The sequence below is a fragment of the Phycodurus eques genome, chromosome 5, assembly GCF_024500275.1.
Source record: "Phycodurus eques isolate BA_2022a chromosome 5, UOR_Pequ_1.1, whole genome shotgun sequence".
In the NCBI taxonomy this organism is placed as follows: domain Eukaryota; kingdom Metazoa; phylum Chordata; class Actinopteri; order Syngnathiformes; family Syngnathidae; genus Phycodurus; species Phycodurus eques.
This window is the reverse complement of record NC_084529.1, coordinates 16,995,621-17,012,143: the sequence shown is the minus strand read 5'-3', so window position 1 is coordinate 17,012,143 and position 16,523 is coordinate 16,995,621. Positions and strand designations below refer to the sequence as shown.

General features: G+C 39.3%; 1 protein-coding gene across 3 annotated transcripts in view; it reads right to left on the bottom strand.

Moving 5' to 3' along the window:
- Positions 1-16,523, bottom strand: part of sema4ba (sema domain, immunoglobulin domain (Ig), transmembrane domain (TM) and short cytoplasmic domain, (semaphorin) 4Ba) — a 63,140-nt gene that overhangs the window by 6,095 nt on the left and 40,522 nt on the right. For all 3 annotated transcript variants that reach the window (XM_061677791.1, XM_061677790.1, XM_061677792.1), the window contains 11 exons: positions 15,818-15,978; positions 13,419-13,481; positions 12,420-12,518; positions 10,727-10,838; positions 10,485-10,601; positions 9,482-9,639; positions 7,414-7,595; positions 4,616-4,766; positions 2,323-2,533; positions 1,195-1,310; positions 28-185 (listed from right to left, as the gene is read on the bottom strand). In XM_061677791.1, coding sequence (XP_061533775.1) covers positions 28-185; positions 1,195-1,310; positions 2,323-2,533; positions 4,616-4,766; positions 7,414-7,595; positions 9,482-9,639; positions 10,485-10,601; positions 10,727-10,838; positions 12,420-12,518; positions 13,419-13,481; positions 15,818-15,978 — 1,528 coding nt within the window. The remainder of the gene's footprint in view (positions 1-27; positions 186-1,194; positions 1,311-2,322; positions 2,534-4,615; positions 4,767-7,413; positions 7,596-9,481; positions 9,640-10,484; positions 10,602-10,726; positions 10,839-12,419; positions 12,519-13,418; positions 13,482-15,817; positions 15,979-16,523) is intronic.

Below are 16,523 nucleotides of genomic sequence, written 5' to 3'. Positions count from 1 at the left end.
AAACAACGAAAACAGAAGGGTGCGTACTTGCTTAGCGGAGCCTGTCTGACATCAACACACTGCCTGCCATTCCAGGCACAGTACGGGTCCCTGGAGAGGATGCACTCCCCGCAGCTCTGGTAATTAGTGCAGTTAGCTAGTGGGACCTCCACCAGTTCAGAGAAAGTGGAAACATAAAGAAGACCCTGTGAAGGTGACGAAGCATAATCGGTTAGCAGGCTACATGGATGTTGGTGTTTTTCTTCAGCTGGAACTTGGGCCTTGGTCAAGATGGAGGGATTTATAAACTGTTCCAAATAGCAGTCAGTGTTAGCACAAAACCGTCAGGCTTCTGCTAGAAAGCAAAAAAGTAATGACAAGCCTACTAAAAAGCAGAAATCTATATGGTTAAATTAGCTAGCTAATTTTTGGGCTAAAAAACTGACTGGTATTTGAACTGTTTATAATTCCCTCCACCTTGACTACGGCCCCAGTTTCAGCTGAAGAAAACAAAAACAGCCCCAAAGCATGATCTGCCACACCGTCATGCTTCAATGCCGCTATGGTGATATGTTTGCACTGAACGCTTCTTATTGAATTATGGCAACATGGGTTTGGGAGATTTTGTTACGGTCCGATGAAACCAAGGTTGAACTTTTTGGCCTATGATGTCAGAAAACGCAGAATCGAACAGTTGCACTTTATTTGAGGTTAATCAGAGGCTCTTTAAATGGTGCCAGGTGCGTGCTGACTCCCACTTAACATGAGTTTGAATGTGATTGGTAAATTATGAAAACTCATATCCCAGAAATAAGAGGGTGTGCACACTTGCACACCAAACTATTTATATATATTTTTCAATTGAGTTTTACAGGTAATGGGTCTCATTAATGGTCGAAAAAAAAGTTTTAAAAGGATATACATCTTCCCTGCCTGAGTTGTATCCAAATGCAGTGCTCTAAGATTTCCGTTTGTCTTCAATCCAACTTGCCATCATTCAGGAAGTTTCACAGATCCAGCTGCTAAAGCTCCAGCTGTTTGCAGTTCCCCCCCGAGGGACTGCCGCACGTATTTAGCTCATTTAACACAAGTTCTCCTTGAGGTTGTCATCCCTCATGCCTCATAGAACACCCAAATTGCCAATAAATGCATTCGGTACGCTTGTTATTGCACTCCACCACGAGAAAGCTCTGCAACAGCGAGTGCAAGCGTTACCATTTCCGAGTCCAGCTGGATGTGCTGCACTGGTTGGGAGTCACGGAAGAGCGCCAGCTCCTCAATGATGTGCATCTTGTTCTTCACACTCACTGCTTTATGGAGTCGCCCATCATCTAGAAAGAAGACGGAGTTCTACTTGAAAGGAAGCCATAAAATGTGGTTAGCTTCTACAATTTAATGGCATCCACTTTCGTGTAGACGTTTGCGGCATTTCTGTAAAAAATAGGTGGCGGGTACAGAATACCTGTGTGTACCGCAGACCTGAACTGAAAACCATGACAGAAACCTGTTGTGTTTGGGGTTGTTTTTCTCATGTACTCTATTATTTATTTATTTATTTTTTTACCTTATAGCGGTGCTTTGAGATATCAGTTAAATTAATTCTGTGACGATGTGTTAATAAGAAAATAGCGCTCTATAACATTGTACTATAAAAACATATAGTAATGACAAAATTAAATAATACAAAGAAATTAAAATGTTTTTTGTCACTTTCTTTGCTTCAATTCAATGGAAATTGTGCTGCTCCTCCTGGTTTGTGAGCTTTGATCACCTGGGGGCAGCATATTTCAGACATATGGCTATAAAGTACATGGAGCAGAGGATAAAGAATATATGCCTCTAAGTTTTGTTATACAGTATTATCTGTCTAAATTTGTTGCCCCACAGTTTCTGTTCAAATATCTACTGATTAAAGCATTATAACACCGCCACATAGACACTATTCGTCAATGGCCTTTCCTATTTTGTCTCAGCAATAAGCTAGGGGACTTGAAGAATTGTTTACTATCTGCTAAACTGCTGCTTGTTGTGAAGTGAGTTGAGTTCACTGCCGCTCAACAGCACACGTTATCTCAAATTTTTGCAAGTGAAATCAAACAAATCAGCCGAACAACGGCAAGTCGGGTCACTCGTCTCTCAAGGCACCAATGTATTAATCTTTTGCTTCTTCTACAGGGAAGCATGTAAAGTTTTCTAACATTTCTTTTTCGCGTCTTAAACGTCTTAAATCCTAAAGTGTTTGGGAATCACTGTTCTTGAGTGTGTCCCACAACCTCTTGCGCATGAAAAGTGCCATTACATGATGCTTTTATAGCTGTTTTTGACGGTGTCTTGTGCATCTACCTGTGCCGATGAAGAGCACGTGGTAGGCCTTGCGCGCCGCCACGACTTGATGGACGGCGATCTGCGTGTAGCGAGCGTGGCGTTTGAGCAGCAGGGGCTGGCTGCGGAGCACGTTGTCCATGAGGAAGTGGTCTTTGACGAAATTCAACACCTTGTCCGGCATGTGGAGAGATGACAAGACGCCTTGCTTCCGGGCCGCGTTCGTGATACACTGTGAGGAAAAAAACAACAAGGGTCAAGGTTTCTCTTTAGGCGTCTGGCTTTGGAGAAATTTGTCCTGGAGCAAGGGACAGCTGCATACACAAATAAATACCATCATACATCAAAATCACATCAACACAGCAAAAAAAATTACATAAGTAAATCTACCCTTTAAATTGTGTCATATTTGGAAGGAGTGCGCTGAGTATGTGGGTTGGGCCAGTGAAAAATTTTTACTAATGCTAAACAATTATGCGATTACGATTGAATCTTGTTTTGGTGCTGGTGTATTGGATGATTGAAGTTTGAAGAAACAACATAGACAGTGATGACTTGAGATATGAGTTGAATTTGTTACTTGAATGGATATGACTAAGACGTTCCAGCCTCCCCCCCCCCCCAAAAAAAACTGTTGTAATGTGTATTTCAATGATGCAAAATAGCATTCCATAATATTGTACTTCATAAAAAAGCATTCAGGAATGACATAAAAGAATAGAAATAAAAATAATCAAACTGTTTTGTCACACTGTATCAATTGAATGGCAAGTGTACTGCTCTCTGGTGTGCCCTCATTGGCCACCTGGGGGCAGTATAAGACAGACAGATGAACAGACTGTTCATTGAGATGTCTCAACTCAACAGCTCATCAGTACAGCACTAATAGTAGTTGTTCTTCACAGAGGATAAAGAATGAATGACTGTGATTACTGTTTTTGTTTTTGTTTTTAATAACCTGTCCTGTTCTTCTGCTAGGTCAAGAAAGATAGAGAATATGTATCCCTTTTATGGCGGAACGGTTTTACTGTGCAAAAGTGGAGTTTTTTTTTTTTTTACACTGCCACTGTGGTTCTTTGTATCATGATGGATATTTATTGAAACACCATGAGGTTTTAAAGGAGAGTGACATTGTTTTTCTACGTGTTGATGAATGCTTGTATTTAATGAGTTGCTGAAAGGTTTATAGCACTGCAACATAGATGCTAATTAGCATTAGCATCAAGCTAGCGGACTGAAAGTCTAAGCTATGTGGTTGGTTTAAACACACCAGGTTCAATTCTCTTTGTTTTATGATTAGTTTGACAGTAAACTTTAAGTGGGAGTGGCAATAAATAGCTTGAAGCCTCTTATATTTGAAGAACTGTTCACTGATCTCCCAAACTGCTGCTTGTTGTGACATGAGTCAAGTTGAGTTCACTGCCACCATACAATGTTCGTATCGTAAGTTAAAGCAAAAAAATAAATAAATAAATAAAAAATCTGGAAAAACTTGCAGGTTGAGTCACTTGTACCTCAAGGCACCACTGTATGTGGGTTGAACCCAAGAAACATTTGCAACTCTTCGCTCCCCATGCAAAACTATTGCTGGTGCCATTGACTCTTGTTTGTCGGATTGGATAATTGAAGTTTGAAGAAACAAGACGTATTCGTTTAACAATCCGGAACTTCAGTAGCGTGTGGAAAAACCAATACACGGGCACAACATGGGTAATGAAGTGGAGGCGTGCTGCACCACTCTCTTTGTCTTCATCCCATTTGAGCTCTTACCAGGAAATAAAAATGATAATAATTGGTGCTGGGAACGTGTTGAAGACAAAAAAGCAAGGAAGTGACGGCGCCCATTTGACAGACGCCTGCCAATATATTTTTATAGCAGACACAAACCTTCTCATGGAACCCGGCATGTTACATAATGTTATGACAGGTGTACAGTGCTGCAAACATATTTTCATGGGGATGCTGCCAAAGGTGGGTCTATTTTGTTGCTAAAACCCACTAAATGACGTTGCCGTTGTGTGATGATGTCATTGCGCAATTACTCGACTCAACTTTCAAAACAACCACAGCTTGAACAAAGTGCTGTACACAGAATATGAATATGCTCACACAGGCATGACTCAAATTGACTAGACATTTTAGAAAAAAAATGATTTGAAATGTGGTGATTTAGATTAGTTTCTTGTTCATCACATTTTGCCTTTTGTAAAAGTAATATAAAATAACACAGTATAGGTGTGTTTTATTTTATATTTACTGCAATTCTGCAATTGACATGACTGCAGGTCTACTGTTCTCCAACAGAGGGACTCACCGCTCCAGGCCGGGGTTCTGGGACAGGATGGTTGTAAGTGTACCACTGCTGGGTTTCTCTGTTCACCTCGCGGTATCGACCGCTGAAGGCTTTTTCCACCTGCTCCATTGTGAAGGAGCACACAGCAGAGGTTCCCGAGGCACCGTTGTACCTGTGAATGACATAAACAAGCTCGATTAATTACTCATTATCAATATTAAACAGATTTGTCATGGATTTGCCCATTTGTTTGTAACTTCCTATATTTTTATGTTTTCCCCAATGACAGATTTGATTTTTTTTTTTTCATCCTCAAGTTCGGACATTTTCCTGGTGTTCCTCCTTGCTCCACTCCTTCCTTATTTTACTCAATGTTTGTTTTTGTTGTTGGCAAATTTTCCAACTTGTCAGTAGCGCTTTATTATTCCTTGTCTTTTGTATATTATATTGCACAGTATAACTAGTCTTTTGTACTTTTACTCTAACTATACAGTATGTATACAGTCTATGTACAGTAGGTACAGAAAGTTTTGAGACCCCCTTAAACTTTTCACTCTTTGTTATATTGCAGCCATTTGTTAAAATCATTTAAGTTCATTTTCTTCCTCAATGTACACACAGCACCCCATATTGACAGAAAGAAAAAGTGTAATTGTTGATATTTTTGCTGATTTATTAAAAAAGAAAAACTGAAATATCACACAGCCATAAGTATTCAGACCCTTTGCTGTGACACTCATATTTAACTCGGGTGCTGTCCATTTCTTCCTTAAAACGGTTCTACACCTCCATTGGAGTCCAGCTGTCTCTGATTATACTTGATTAGGAAAGCCACACACCTGTCTATAGTAGACCTTACAGCTCACAGTGCCATGTCAGAGGACTTATGGAATCATGAGGTCAAAGGAACTGCCTGAAGAGCTCAGAGACAGAATTGTGGCAAGGCACAGATCTGGCCAAGGTTACAAAAAGATTTCTGCTGCACTTAAGGTTCCTAAGAGCACAGTGGCCTCCATAATTCTGAAATGGAAGACATTTGGGACGACCAGAACCCTTCCCAGAGCTGGCCGTCCGGCCAAACTGAGCAATCGGCGGACAATAGGCTTGGTGAGAGAGGTAAAGAAGAACCCAAAAATCATTGTGGCTGAGCTCCAGAGATGCAGTCGGGAGATGGGAGAAAGTTCTCGAAAGTCAACCATCACTGCAGCCCTCCACCAGTCGGGGCTTTATTACAGAGTGGCCCGACGGAAGCCTCTCCTCAGTGCAAGAAACATGAAAGCCCGCATGGAGTTTTCTAAAAAAAAAAAAAAAAAAAACACCTGAAGGACTCCACGATGGTGAGAAATAAGATTAACTGGTCTGATGAGACCAAGACAGAACATTTTGGCCTTAATTCTAAGCGGCATGTGTGGAGAAAACCAGGCACTGCTCATCACCTGTCCAATACAGTCCCGACAGTGAAGCATGGTGGTGGCAGCATCATGCTTTGGGGGTGTTTTTCAGCTGCAGGGACAGGGAGACTGATTGCAATCGAAGAAAAGATATCCTGGACGAAAACCTTCTCCAGAGTCCTCAGGACTTCAGACTGGGCCAAAGGTTCACCTTCCAACAAGACAATGACACGAAGCACACAGCTAAAATAACAAAGGAGTGGCTTCAGAACAACTCCGTGACTGTTTTTGAATGGCCCAGCAAGAGCCCTGACTTAAACCCAATTGAGCATCTCTGGAAAGACCTGAAAATGACTGCCCACCAACGTTCACCAATCCAACCTGACAGAACTGGAGAGGATCTTCAAGGAGCAATGGCAGAGGATCCCCAAATCCAGGAGTGAAAAAAATTTTTGGGACTCAAGGCTGTATTAGCTCAAAAGGTTGCTTCTACTAAATACTGAGCAAAGGGTCTGAATACTTATGGATCTGTGATATTTCACTTTTTCTTTTTTAATAAATCTGAAAAAATTAAACAATTCCTTTTTTTTCATTAATGTGGAAAAAAATTAACTTAAATTATTTTATCAAATGGCTGCAATATAAAAAAAAAAGTGAAAAATTTAAGGGGGTCTGAATACTTTCCATACCCACAGTACCTATTGATGTGTACTTTCCTGGAATCAAGATTGAGTTGCTCCATTAACACTCGTTGGTTGTTTTGTCGTAATCATAACAATAAATCACATTATAAACATAAATGAAAAAGCAATGAACAAATTGACAACCCCGCCAAAATTACCTTTATTATCAACTACGAAAACATGGCTGTAGACTAACAGAGTAGTCTTCATCTGATATTTTCAGAACGACAATATGTGCAGTTGTGCTACCTCGTGAGGAAGTTAGTTACAATTTCATCTGTAATACATACAACATTAAATTTTAAGTCAATTTTATGGTGGTCTTGCATGCAGGAAAATCCATAGCTATACACACTAAGCACATATGTTCTCCGCTTTTATATTTCATGGATTCAAAATTAAACATTGCATCTGTGATTTTTTTTTTTCACCTGAGCAATAAAATGGTGCCTTGAGAAACATGTTTAATTCATTGTGACCACGCTTGTAACTCAAAAACAGAAATGTACGAAAATGCCATTAATCCCCTCGAGCCTCCTCAAAAAAATAATCTTTGTGATGTGTTTTTAATACGAAAAGTAGCATTCTATCATCCATCCATTTTCTTTACTAATATTAGAGGTTCTCCGTAGAGGATAAAGCATAGCTATATGCCTTTGAGTATGGTTTTATTATCTGTCTTCATGTATTGCTTCACCCTGTTGGTTCATTAAAAAACTGTGCTTGTAAATGCATTTTTTCTCACCACTGGGAAGTGAAGACTCCGTAAAATACAGTGTTCTTCCAGTCTTCCGGGCTGGGAGTCAGCACAAACATGTCCTGGATGATGTTGAAGGGGAAGCCGTCATCTGGCAGCGAGCACAAAAGTTGCGCCTTGAGAAAGGTGGTCCACTTCTTCTGCAAGACCCTCTCACCGCCCAGATCTCCCTGCAACAACAGGTTCAATTAAGATTTGGCGCGTGTAACGTCTTGGCCAGTAGAGTGTGCAAGAAGAACACATGGAGAGTGACATGAGGACACATAACAGGCTGAGAAACAGCATCAAATAGGACAGTTAAAAAATAGCTCTCAACAAAGCCATAAAGAGCACTGCGCCGCTTACAACTACACCCCACGGGAGAAAACTTGGAGTTCATATATATATAAAACACACCACAACTTGGCTTCGATTAACAATACTCTCTGAGGATGGCAATTACTTTTAAATCAAAAAGTCAGAGCCAAAGCTACACAACAATAACCTTTTCACTTGATATCAATGCTGTGATTCTGTGCTCTCCACTTTTTTTAATGTTTATTCGGGTACCATCTAATACAATATGCACACAAAACCGATTTTTAACATCGTAACCAATTTCTAAAATGAGAGCGACATCTTGAGCGATCAAACTGTCCTGTCAGGACCAAGGGAAAATGCGGCCAGGAGGCCAAGGGAAAATGCTGTAAAATTCTTATAATCTGTCGGGATTGGCTAAATAAAACTCCCAATAGGTCAAGTGTCACTTCCTCTCCCAGAGTGGTGCCATTTCCTCTAATTAATAGGTGGCTTCATGTTGTGGCTTCATGTTGACAGCAGTGAATGAATAGCTGAGAGTTTGTTCTGTGCTCTTTCGACTTTGTGCACAAAATGACCCATTTCATCCGACATTTTGAAAAAATAAACACCTGCGAGTGTTGGTAGTAAGGTCGTGATACATTACGCTGACGTCATGCTGAAGTGTGCTTTCTGAACACATATTCCAACAATTCCCTTTCCTGCGTTTTAACTTCTCTTTACATACTGTATGTATGACAATTAGGAGTATTAATATGTTAGTTTAAACATTGCAGAAGTAATAAAGCTTGTAAGTTTACAATGTTCAAAAAGAATAACTTCTAGTCGTATTTGTTACAACTGTCAGGATAAACTTGACAGTCATGCACGAGTAAAACAATCTGTGAAAAAAAAATCAGCTCTCTCAGGCGCCATCTTGTAGCTCTAATTTGGATTTTTAGGAAACCGCCACGCCTGTGGAAAAACAACCAATTAGAGAAAGAAGGTGTCAATCATTTGCCGTGCACTCACGGGCACACCCCCGCAGTCTCGCGCTGACCTGTTTCCTCGGGATTCAGGAGCTTTGCTAAAACTATGACAGAATATCCACCGCCGATTAGCAAAAAAAGTGAAAAAGAAGGAATTGGAGAGATACCGAGACAAAACGAGGGTGAACGCAGAAGCTGCCTTTCAGAGTGGGAGGGGCCACATGCAGCTGAGAGGATTCAGGACCGACGTGGAATTAGCAGCATTGCAGATGGACAGGTAAGTTTAAACGAGCTACTCGCATATCGATGATCGTGTCAAATTTCAAAACAGCTGAAAATTATTTATTTCTTACATTTTTTTTGTGCGCAACTATCTATGCCAGTGACATATAGTGACAGACAGAACAATTAAATATAGATAGCAGAAGGTACAATTAACTTTTGTATCCACCTTTTTATGACATTTTTGTTCTGTTTTTTTCCCCCCTAATGTAAAATATGTGCCTTGGCTCAATAAAGGATGGCAAATAATAATAAAATAAATAATAAATACATTTCAAAAACTGAATTGAATTTCAACTGCTTCCACCCAGTTGTAGCCTGCATTATGTTTTATCTGTCATAGTCACATTCCTGCAGCATACAGTATATGTTCAGTTTATGATGTATAGTGTGAACACCTGTAATTATCCTAAACACACCCTGTCCGACCTATGTGAGTAGTGCGATCTCACGGAAAGCCAAAAGAACAGCTCCTTTATTTTGACTGTTTGCCTTCGAGCGTGACTCACCTTGCACACGCGAGCGATGCGCGACACGATCGTGTTGTCAAAGAAATCAAACTCCTTTCCCGCCTCACTGAAGAAGAAGTAAATCTTATCGTCGTCGCCCACCAGGTTGCCCTCGGGCAGGCTCTCCTGGATGTAGGCGGAGCCGACGAAGGCCGGATCTGAGAGGAGCAACAAAAATGAATGATAGTTTGATAATTGTATACTTTCACCTGCACAATTCATGAGGATTTATGTCTTTGCAGTAAGATTCATGCATTTTTACCTTTGCCGAGGTTATATTTTCATTGCTGTTTGTTTGCTAATTAGCAGGATTACACATAAACTACCAAACTGATAAAGGAAGAATGTATAACACAATTGAAGTATAATTTGTTCCGTGACCACACTTGAAATGCAAAATACTAGTATTTCAAATCATCTTTCATTGAAATTAATAGAAGTTCCATCAATCTGTTCCAGCCTCTGGTCGGCACATTTTGACCAGCTGGAGGGAACAGCATACAGATGATTGAAAATTGAGATGGCCACAACTCCTCTGTAAGCTGCAGTATTACAAGTCATTTTTCACAGAGGATGAGAATATATGACTGTGAATATTTTACATTTGGCCTGTCTGCATGTGTCGCTCCACCGTTTGGGTTCAAAACTACCGCGACATCGATGCTCGTTTTGTTTGTCTGTCTACGGCATTTGAATTGTGTATTACCATTAAGCTAAGCAGACATTCCTAAGGCAAAGCTATATGGCGTCTTTAAATACATAATGTGAAATTTTCTTTGCTTTATGTTCAATGTGATAGTAAATTTCAGCTGGGAGTGGTACTAAACAGCTTGATGCCTCTTTTTTTTTAAAAAAAAAAAAAAAAAAAAAAAGGTTCACTATTTGCCAGTCTGCTGCTTGTTGAGAAGTCAGTAGTTGAGTCTCTACAGTATGGCGCTGTATGACAAAATACAGTAAAAAAATAAAATGGAATGTAAACAATTAAAACAGTTTGTACAACCACCTTGAAGCCAGTTGAGGGAGTTTTCCGTTTTGAGAGCGGTTCCTTGGCTGAGACTCTTGTAAATGATGGGCTCATTTCCCTGGAAATTGCTGACTGTGCCAGCATACAGCTCGCCATCTGCGGCACAACAAGAGAAACAGCGTAGCACAATCACATCTGTGTTGTGGCTTGACACATCTACGTGTGAGTTTCCAATGAATCCAAACATTTCAATAATAAAAGCCAGGTCTTATTTCACTTACCAGCCATGATAGCGCTGGACTTGTACTCAGGGTTGAAGGGACAACGGCTGCGTCCGTCCTCGGTGACGATCTCGCTTGTGTTACTTCTGACGAAGGAGAAGTTGGCAGTGTTCTAGAAATAAACACATTACAATGTTAGTTGAATGTTCCTTATTGGACTATCTTTATTCAATATCTTGTTGGATTCTTAGTGCAGTGAATCTCAATGCCTAAGTACACTTTAGTTGTATTTAACTATAAAGCTCAGTACATTTGCATGTAATATTTAAGAACTGTTTTTTTGTGCAATACATTTCAGTTGAATCATTATTTAAGAATGTTTTATTTCCTATATTTAAGCACATTTTTAATGCTCAAACTGTGCATAAGATTAGTGGTGTACAACAAAACAATATAAAATGTACTTTTTAGGAACAAAAACCAACACTTAGGTTTACTATGCTACAGTATTTTTTTTGTTGGTCATGATGGTGGTACTTGGAGCGCTCAGGAGCTTTTTTAGGTGGTGCTTGGAGTAAAAGGTTAGAGAACCACAGTTATTGTAAATAAAAATTGTAAAATAAACTGTGCGTCCACAAACCTTAGATACACTTGCAATACAAAAGCTTGACAAACATACTGGACCAATCAGTCAGTCAATCAATCAAAAACTTTTTTTTAATGAACAAAAATTAATAAATATATATTTTTTTTAAAACATTAAAATAGAAGATATACATAATAAAAAAGCCAGAAATAAAATATATTTAAAAAAAATCAAACAGACAACTTCTTGTCAGAGGCTTTTAACCATTTAACAATATGCTGTATTTATTATTGTGCTTTTAGATTACAGTGGTATAGAACTGTAGTACATCATACTATAACTTAACACATAAATGTGTTTCAATTATTAGAACTGAACTGCATATCATAAAAAATATATATATTGATTGCGGTTAATACTTCTCTGATTAATACTTCTCTGACAATGCCATTCATAACTGAGCATTTTTATGATTTTAAGCATCTTATATTGTTTACCAAATAAATTATGTCGTGGGTGTATTTGGATTCATTTACCAGCAGAAACAGTGACAAATGAAAGCACCTATCTAAGAAGCAGCTAGATCTGATAGTTTTATTAGATTAAATGGTGCCACCAAAAGTAAACATTGAATATGTTTTTGTTCTTGTTCTTTTTTGTACCTTGTAATGGAAAAATTGTTTATATCAAAAAAAAAAAGAGAGAACCGTGTGATGAAGGCGAGGTGTTAGGTGTAATAACCCATTTCAACAAAGTGTCCTATCAGCATGCAGAAGATCTGGAGCAGATGCAAGAGGTTGCTCTGCAAAACCGTTCCTTGTATCAAGATAGCAAGGTGCTTAGTGGGTTTTCTCATTTGTTTTTTCAGTACAAGCGGTTTCTATATCTTGGCACTTTAATCAGGGAGGGGCTTTCCCCTCTAAAGTCAAGGTATAATAAAAGGACTGTTATGAAGTGAGTCAAAAAGGAGAGGGAGGCTTTGCTCAACGCACTCTGTTAACTTGTGTCTCACTGGATAATAAAACATCTTAAGGACTCGTCCTAAATCCTGTACTTTTTTTGTTTTCTTCAGCTCACGCGGACAAACAAAAATTTCCAAAACAACCTGCGTTCTTTCTGTACTCTACTTTTACGGCAACAGCACAGCAGCAGCGGCTCAACACTTACAATGTAAGCACAGATGGGGCTGAAGGCGTACGTTCCACACACATACAGATGAGTGCTGTTCACTCGCAATAAGATCTTGATGTAGTTGAAGCAATCCGTCTGTAAGGGGACACACAAAAGAAGAATGAATTAGTTAAAATATTCTACATTATACAATAGTGACTGTTATCTAACATTACTGTGGGTTGTTAAAAGTATTGGGTTTCGAAGATGGAAATATTTCAAGGAATAACATTTTATTCAAAGCAAGAAGAAAAGCCTGGAGATATTCAAACATCAAGTAAATTCAACATTTACAAGTTAAGTTTGACTCTCCAGAGTTAACATTGTGGATATCAACATCGTCCTTTTGACTAGTCGTAATTACATATGGAATCGTTGGAATTACTATCCGTAACGTTATAGGTGACAAGTCGAAATGATATGTAATTCAGTCTTGCCTAGTCACAAGTGAAATAAAGATATCTGCAACAAAAGGACAAATGGCATCACTTTTGCCATTCATGAGTTCGTCAGGCCTGCGGCCTCATGCCTACAATCGAATCACAGCCGTGATGATATACATACAGTACAGTACACTCCTTCTCGTGTGATATTGCTTCGTCATGAACAGTTACAGGAAGTTGATCTCCTGTCAATAAAACCACATTAAATGCCTCACAGTCTCCATAATTGCAAAATATGTCATTAATGATACATTCTGTTGAATTTGAGTACATACCATTCCAAACCACAACATTCAGCCTCACTCCAATGATAGTAGAGTAAAGCAAAACCTTCTGGTATTTACATGTTAACAATACCAACAGTATAACAAAGCCTACGGCCATTATGTTTACTTAATATGGTGCAGATGATGGATACAAATATACTGCGGTCCAATGGAAAGTTACAACTTGCCAGGAAATTTCCATGGCTTTGTCCCAATCGCAAAGTTCTCCACGGCAGGTGTCATCGCCTTGCAAACATTATCTCAAGTGTTTGAGTTTAGCAACTCACTTGCAGGTCTTTTCCTTTGAAACTGCACTCGCCTCGTTTCTTGTCCGGGGTTTTCCATGTGAGCTGGAAGGACAGGTCAGAAAGAAAATGTGGCTTTGATTCAAAGACTTCGGGTGATTATATTATCATGCATAATGCATAGAATAAATGGAAACCTGGGGAAATTAATGGGAATGTCATTCTATTCATTAAAGTTCGGTAAAGGCACTATACTCTTGGTTACTGGGGTACAGTATACACTGTAAAGAAGCATCGATAAAAAATTTATATTCTGGAAAATGTATTTATGTCAGTACTTCAACTGAAAGTGAAAGTCGTAGTAGACATCATATGGATTCACTGCACATAAAATTACATTTTATTAATGTTTTTTATAATTGTTGGTGAGTATAGCCTATAGCTAATGAAAACCCCAAATTCACAATCTCAATTAATTAAAATCAGAATAAAGAGGACCCCCACATATTTGTGGTTTGTCATTTGCAAATTCACCTATTGCCATTTTTTATTTAATTTGTTTGTGAGGGGGGAGTGGGAGTTCTGTTATTCACAGAAAAATTGCCTATTCATGATTTTCTGTAACGTGGCGAAAAAAGAAAAAAAAATTTAGGGTATGTATGAGTTTTATTGTATTGTAGTGTCTCTTTAATTGAAACAACTAATGGTTACTGCCGGCTGTATCCACCCCCCCAAAAAAAAACATCTAACTAGTTGTCAAAAGTACCTGGCATAAGACAGAAGGTTGTTCTGTGCTTAGCTGGACGTTCTGCCGCCACAAACACTCACTCGCTTCGCTCCCAGCCCCCGGCTTCCGCATCCAATAACGAGTCAGCAGCCATGTTATTGATTGACAGTCAGCAGGAGAGGATGGCGAGGAACGGAGGTTAGTGACAACCATGTCTACTTTGGCACATGATAGTTTTGCCATACTAGGAGCAAACATGGAATCAAAACCAGCGGAATCTGTAACAACAGCTCAGCTCCGCCAGTTCGTGTTGTCACTGGGTAGATTTGGCGATTTTGGGTCAGTAGACGCCGAAGCGCTTGCCAGTGTAATGCTAAATGCTACATCGCTTGGACCTCGTCGCCTATGAAGCAACAGAGTTTGTTGACCAGCACAGGCACCATCCATGTACTCTAACTCCAGCGCTTTGCTGTCCAGTCAAACTTTTAATATAAGCAATTATAATTACTTTTGGGGAAGCATCAATTATTCACAGAAATGTGCTCTTTGCTTTCAGGCTCGGTCCATATCCCCAACGAATAGCAGGGGTCCACTGTACATTAGCAATGATCCAAAATGCACTTTTACATGATGTCCTATTCTCCCCCTTTTTATTTAGTGTATATATGTATCTATTGATTCGATTTTCGTATTATTTATTTTGTATTCATATTTTCTATGGACGTTATTTCATCTTTTGGTCTTTGATTGTTATTATAAAATGTATTTAACTATTTTTATCATCCCATATCAAACGTCTTGGTCTCAGTTGGGTTCTTGCATTGTTGGGCCTTCTTTATCATTGTTGGTTTTTCTTGTTTTGTTTTTGTTGTGTGTGCATGCATTTGCTTTATGTGATATGATCATAATGTTTGATATGTTATTGTGTTTTCTGTACTATAGTCTACTGTCTGTTAAAGCACTTTGTGAACATGTATTTTTGAAGGTGCTATATAAACATAGTCATATAATCCATCCATCCATCCACCCATTATCTGAGCCGCTTATCCTCACAAGGTTTGCGGGAGTGCTGGAGCCTATCCCAGCGATCTTCGGGCAGAAGGCGGGGTACACCCTGAACCGGTCGCCAGCCAGTCGCAGGGCACATAGAAAAAAACAACCATTCGCACTCACATTCACACCTATGGGCAATTTAGAGTCTTCAATTAACCTACCATCCATGTTTTTGGGATGTGGGAGGAAACCGGAGTGGCTGTAGAAATCCCACGCAGGAACGGGAAGAACATGCAAACTCCACACAGGCTGGGCCGGGATTTGAACCCCGGTCCCCAGACCTGTGAGGCAGATGTGCTTACCAGTCGTCCACCGACCTGGCTCATTATATAATAATAATATAATAATGATATTATATTATTATATTATTATTATTATAGTATTAATAATATTATTAATAAATTAATTATTATATTCTTATTAAAATCATTTTTATAAATAAAGTAGGAATTGGCCATGTACAATTGCACTGTATCAAAGTTTAAACAAACCAAAAAAATGTGGGGAAAAAAGTTTGCAAAAAATACCATTATTGCAGTATGTATGTTTTTGTCAGTTTGTAAATTCCCACTCATTCTCATGGAAACTCATCCAACTGAATATTTCATGACTACCATGCAGCGTTTCATGACTTCTATGCTGCGTTTTTCAACCTCCTTACATTTTTTTGCAGCTCTAGTGCGCTGACGTCCGAGAGGTTGAGAGCGAAGAGAATCTCGCGAGCGCCAACGTACAGCATGTTGTCCTCTTTGCTGAGCAGGAGTGACGTGAAGTTGAAGACCCCGCCCACCGAGAAACTTCTGCATGTTCTCTCCTTTGCATCTGTGGAGGATCAACAGTTAGTGAATCTACAAAAATCCCTAGAGACACAGGATGACATCTTGTAGAACATCTTCCCAGAATGGGAGCATGCTCTTATTGCTGCCAGGGGGAATCGACTCAATATTTTGGAGGGGGTTAACTGGAAGGGCAAGTTGTCCCCATACAATACTTTTGTCCCGCCAGGGTACTTCCGGGTGGCAGAACGCGACCACCATTACTACCATTAACTGGAAAAACAACGACAAAACAATGAAAAAAACCTGTTTGGTGTTGCGCCACAAGATATGCCCCAAATGTTTTATTATTTTTATTTTTATTTTCTTAAAAAGAAAAAACAATCCATATTAATCCAGCGGTCCCTATGGGTTAGGATTTTCATGGGACATCAGGTTATTTTGGATGTAAACTCACCATGAATACAAGGAAACGGGTCATATTTCTGCCATGTGGGTATCTGGCTTTGGTCCAAGCACATTAGCGCCTCCTGCCTACAATCAGGGGTTAAATCATTGATTGCCCTAATCACCACTTTAAAAGCTCATGTG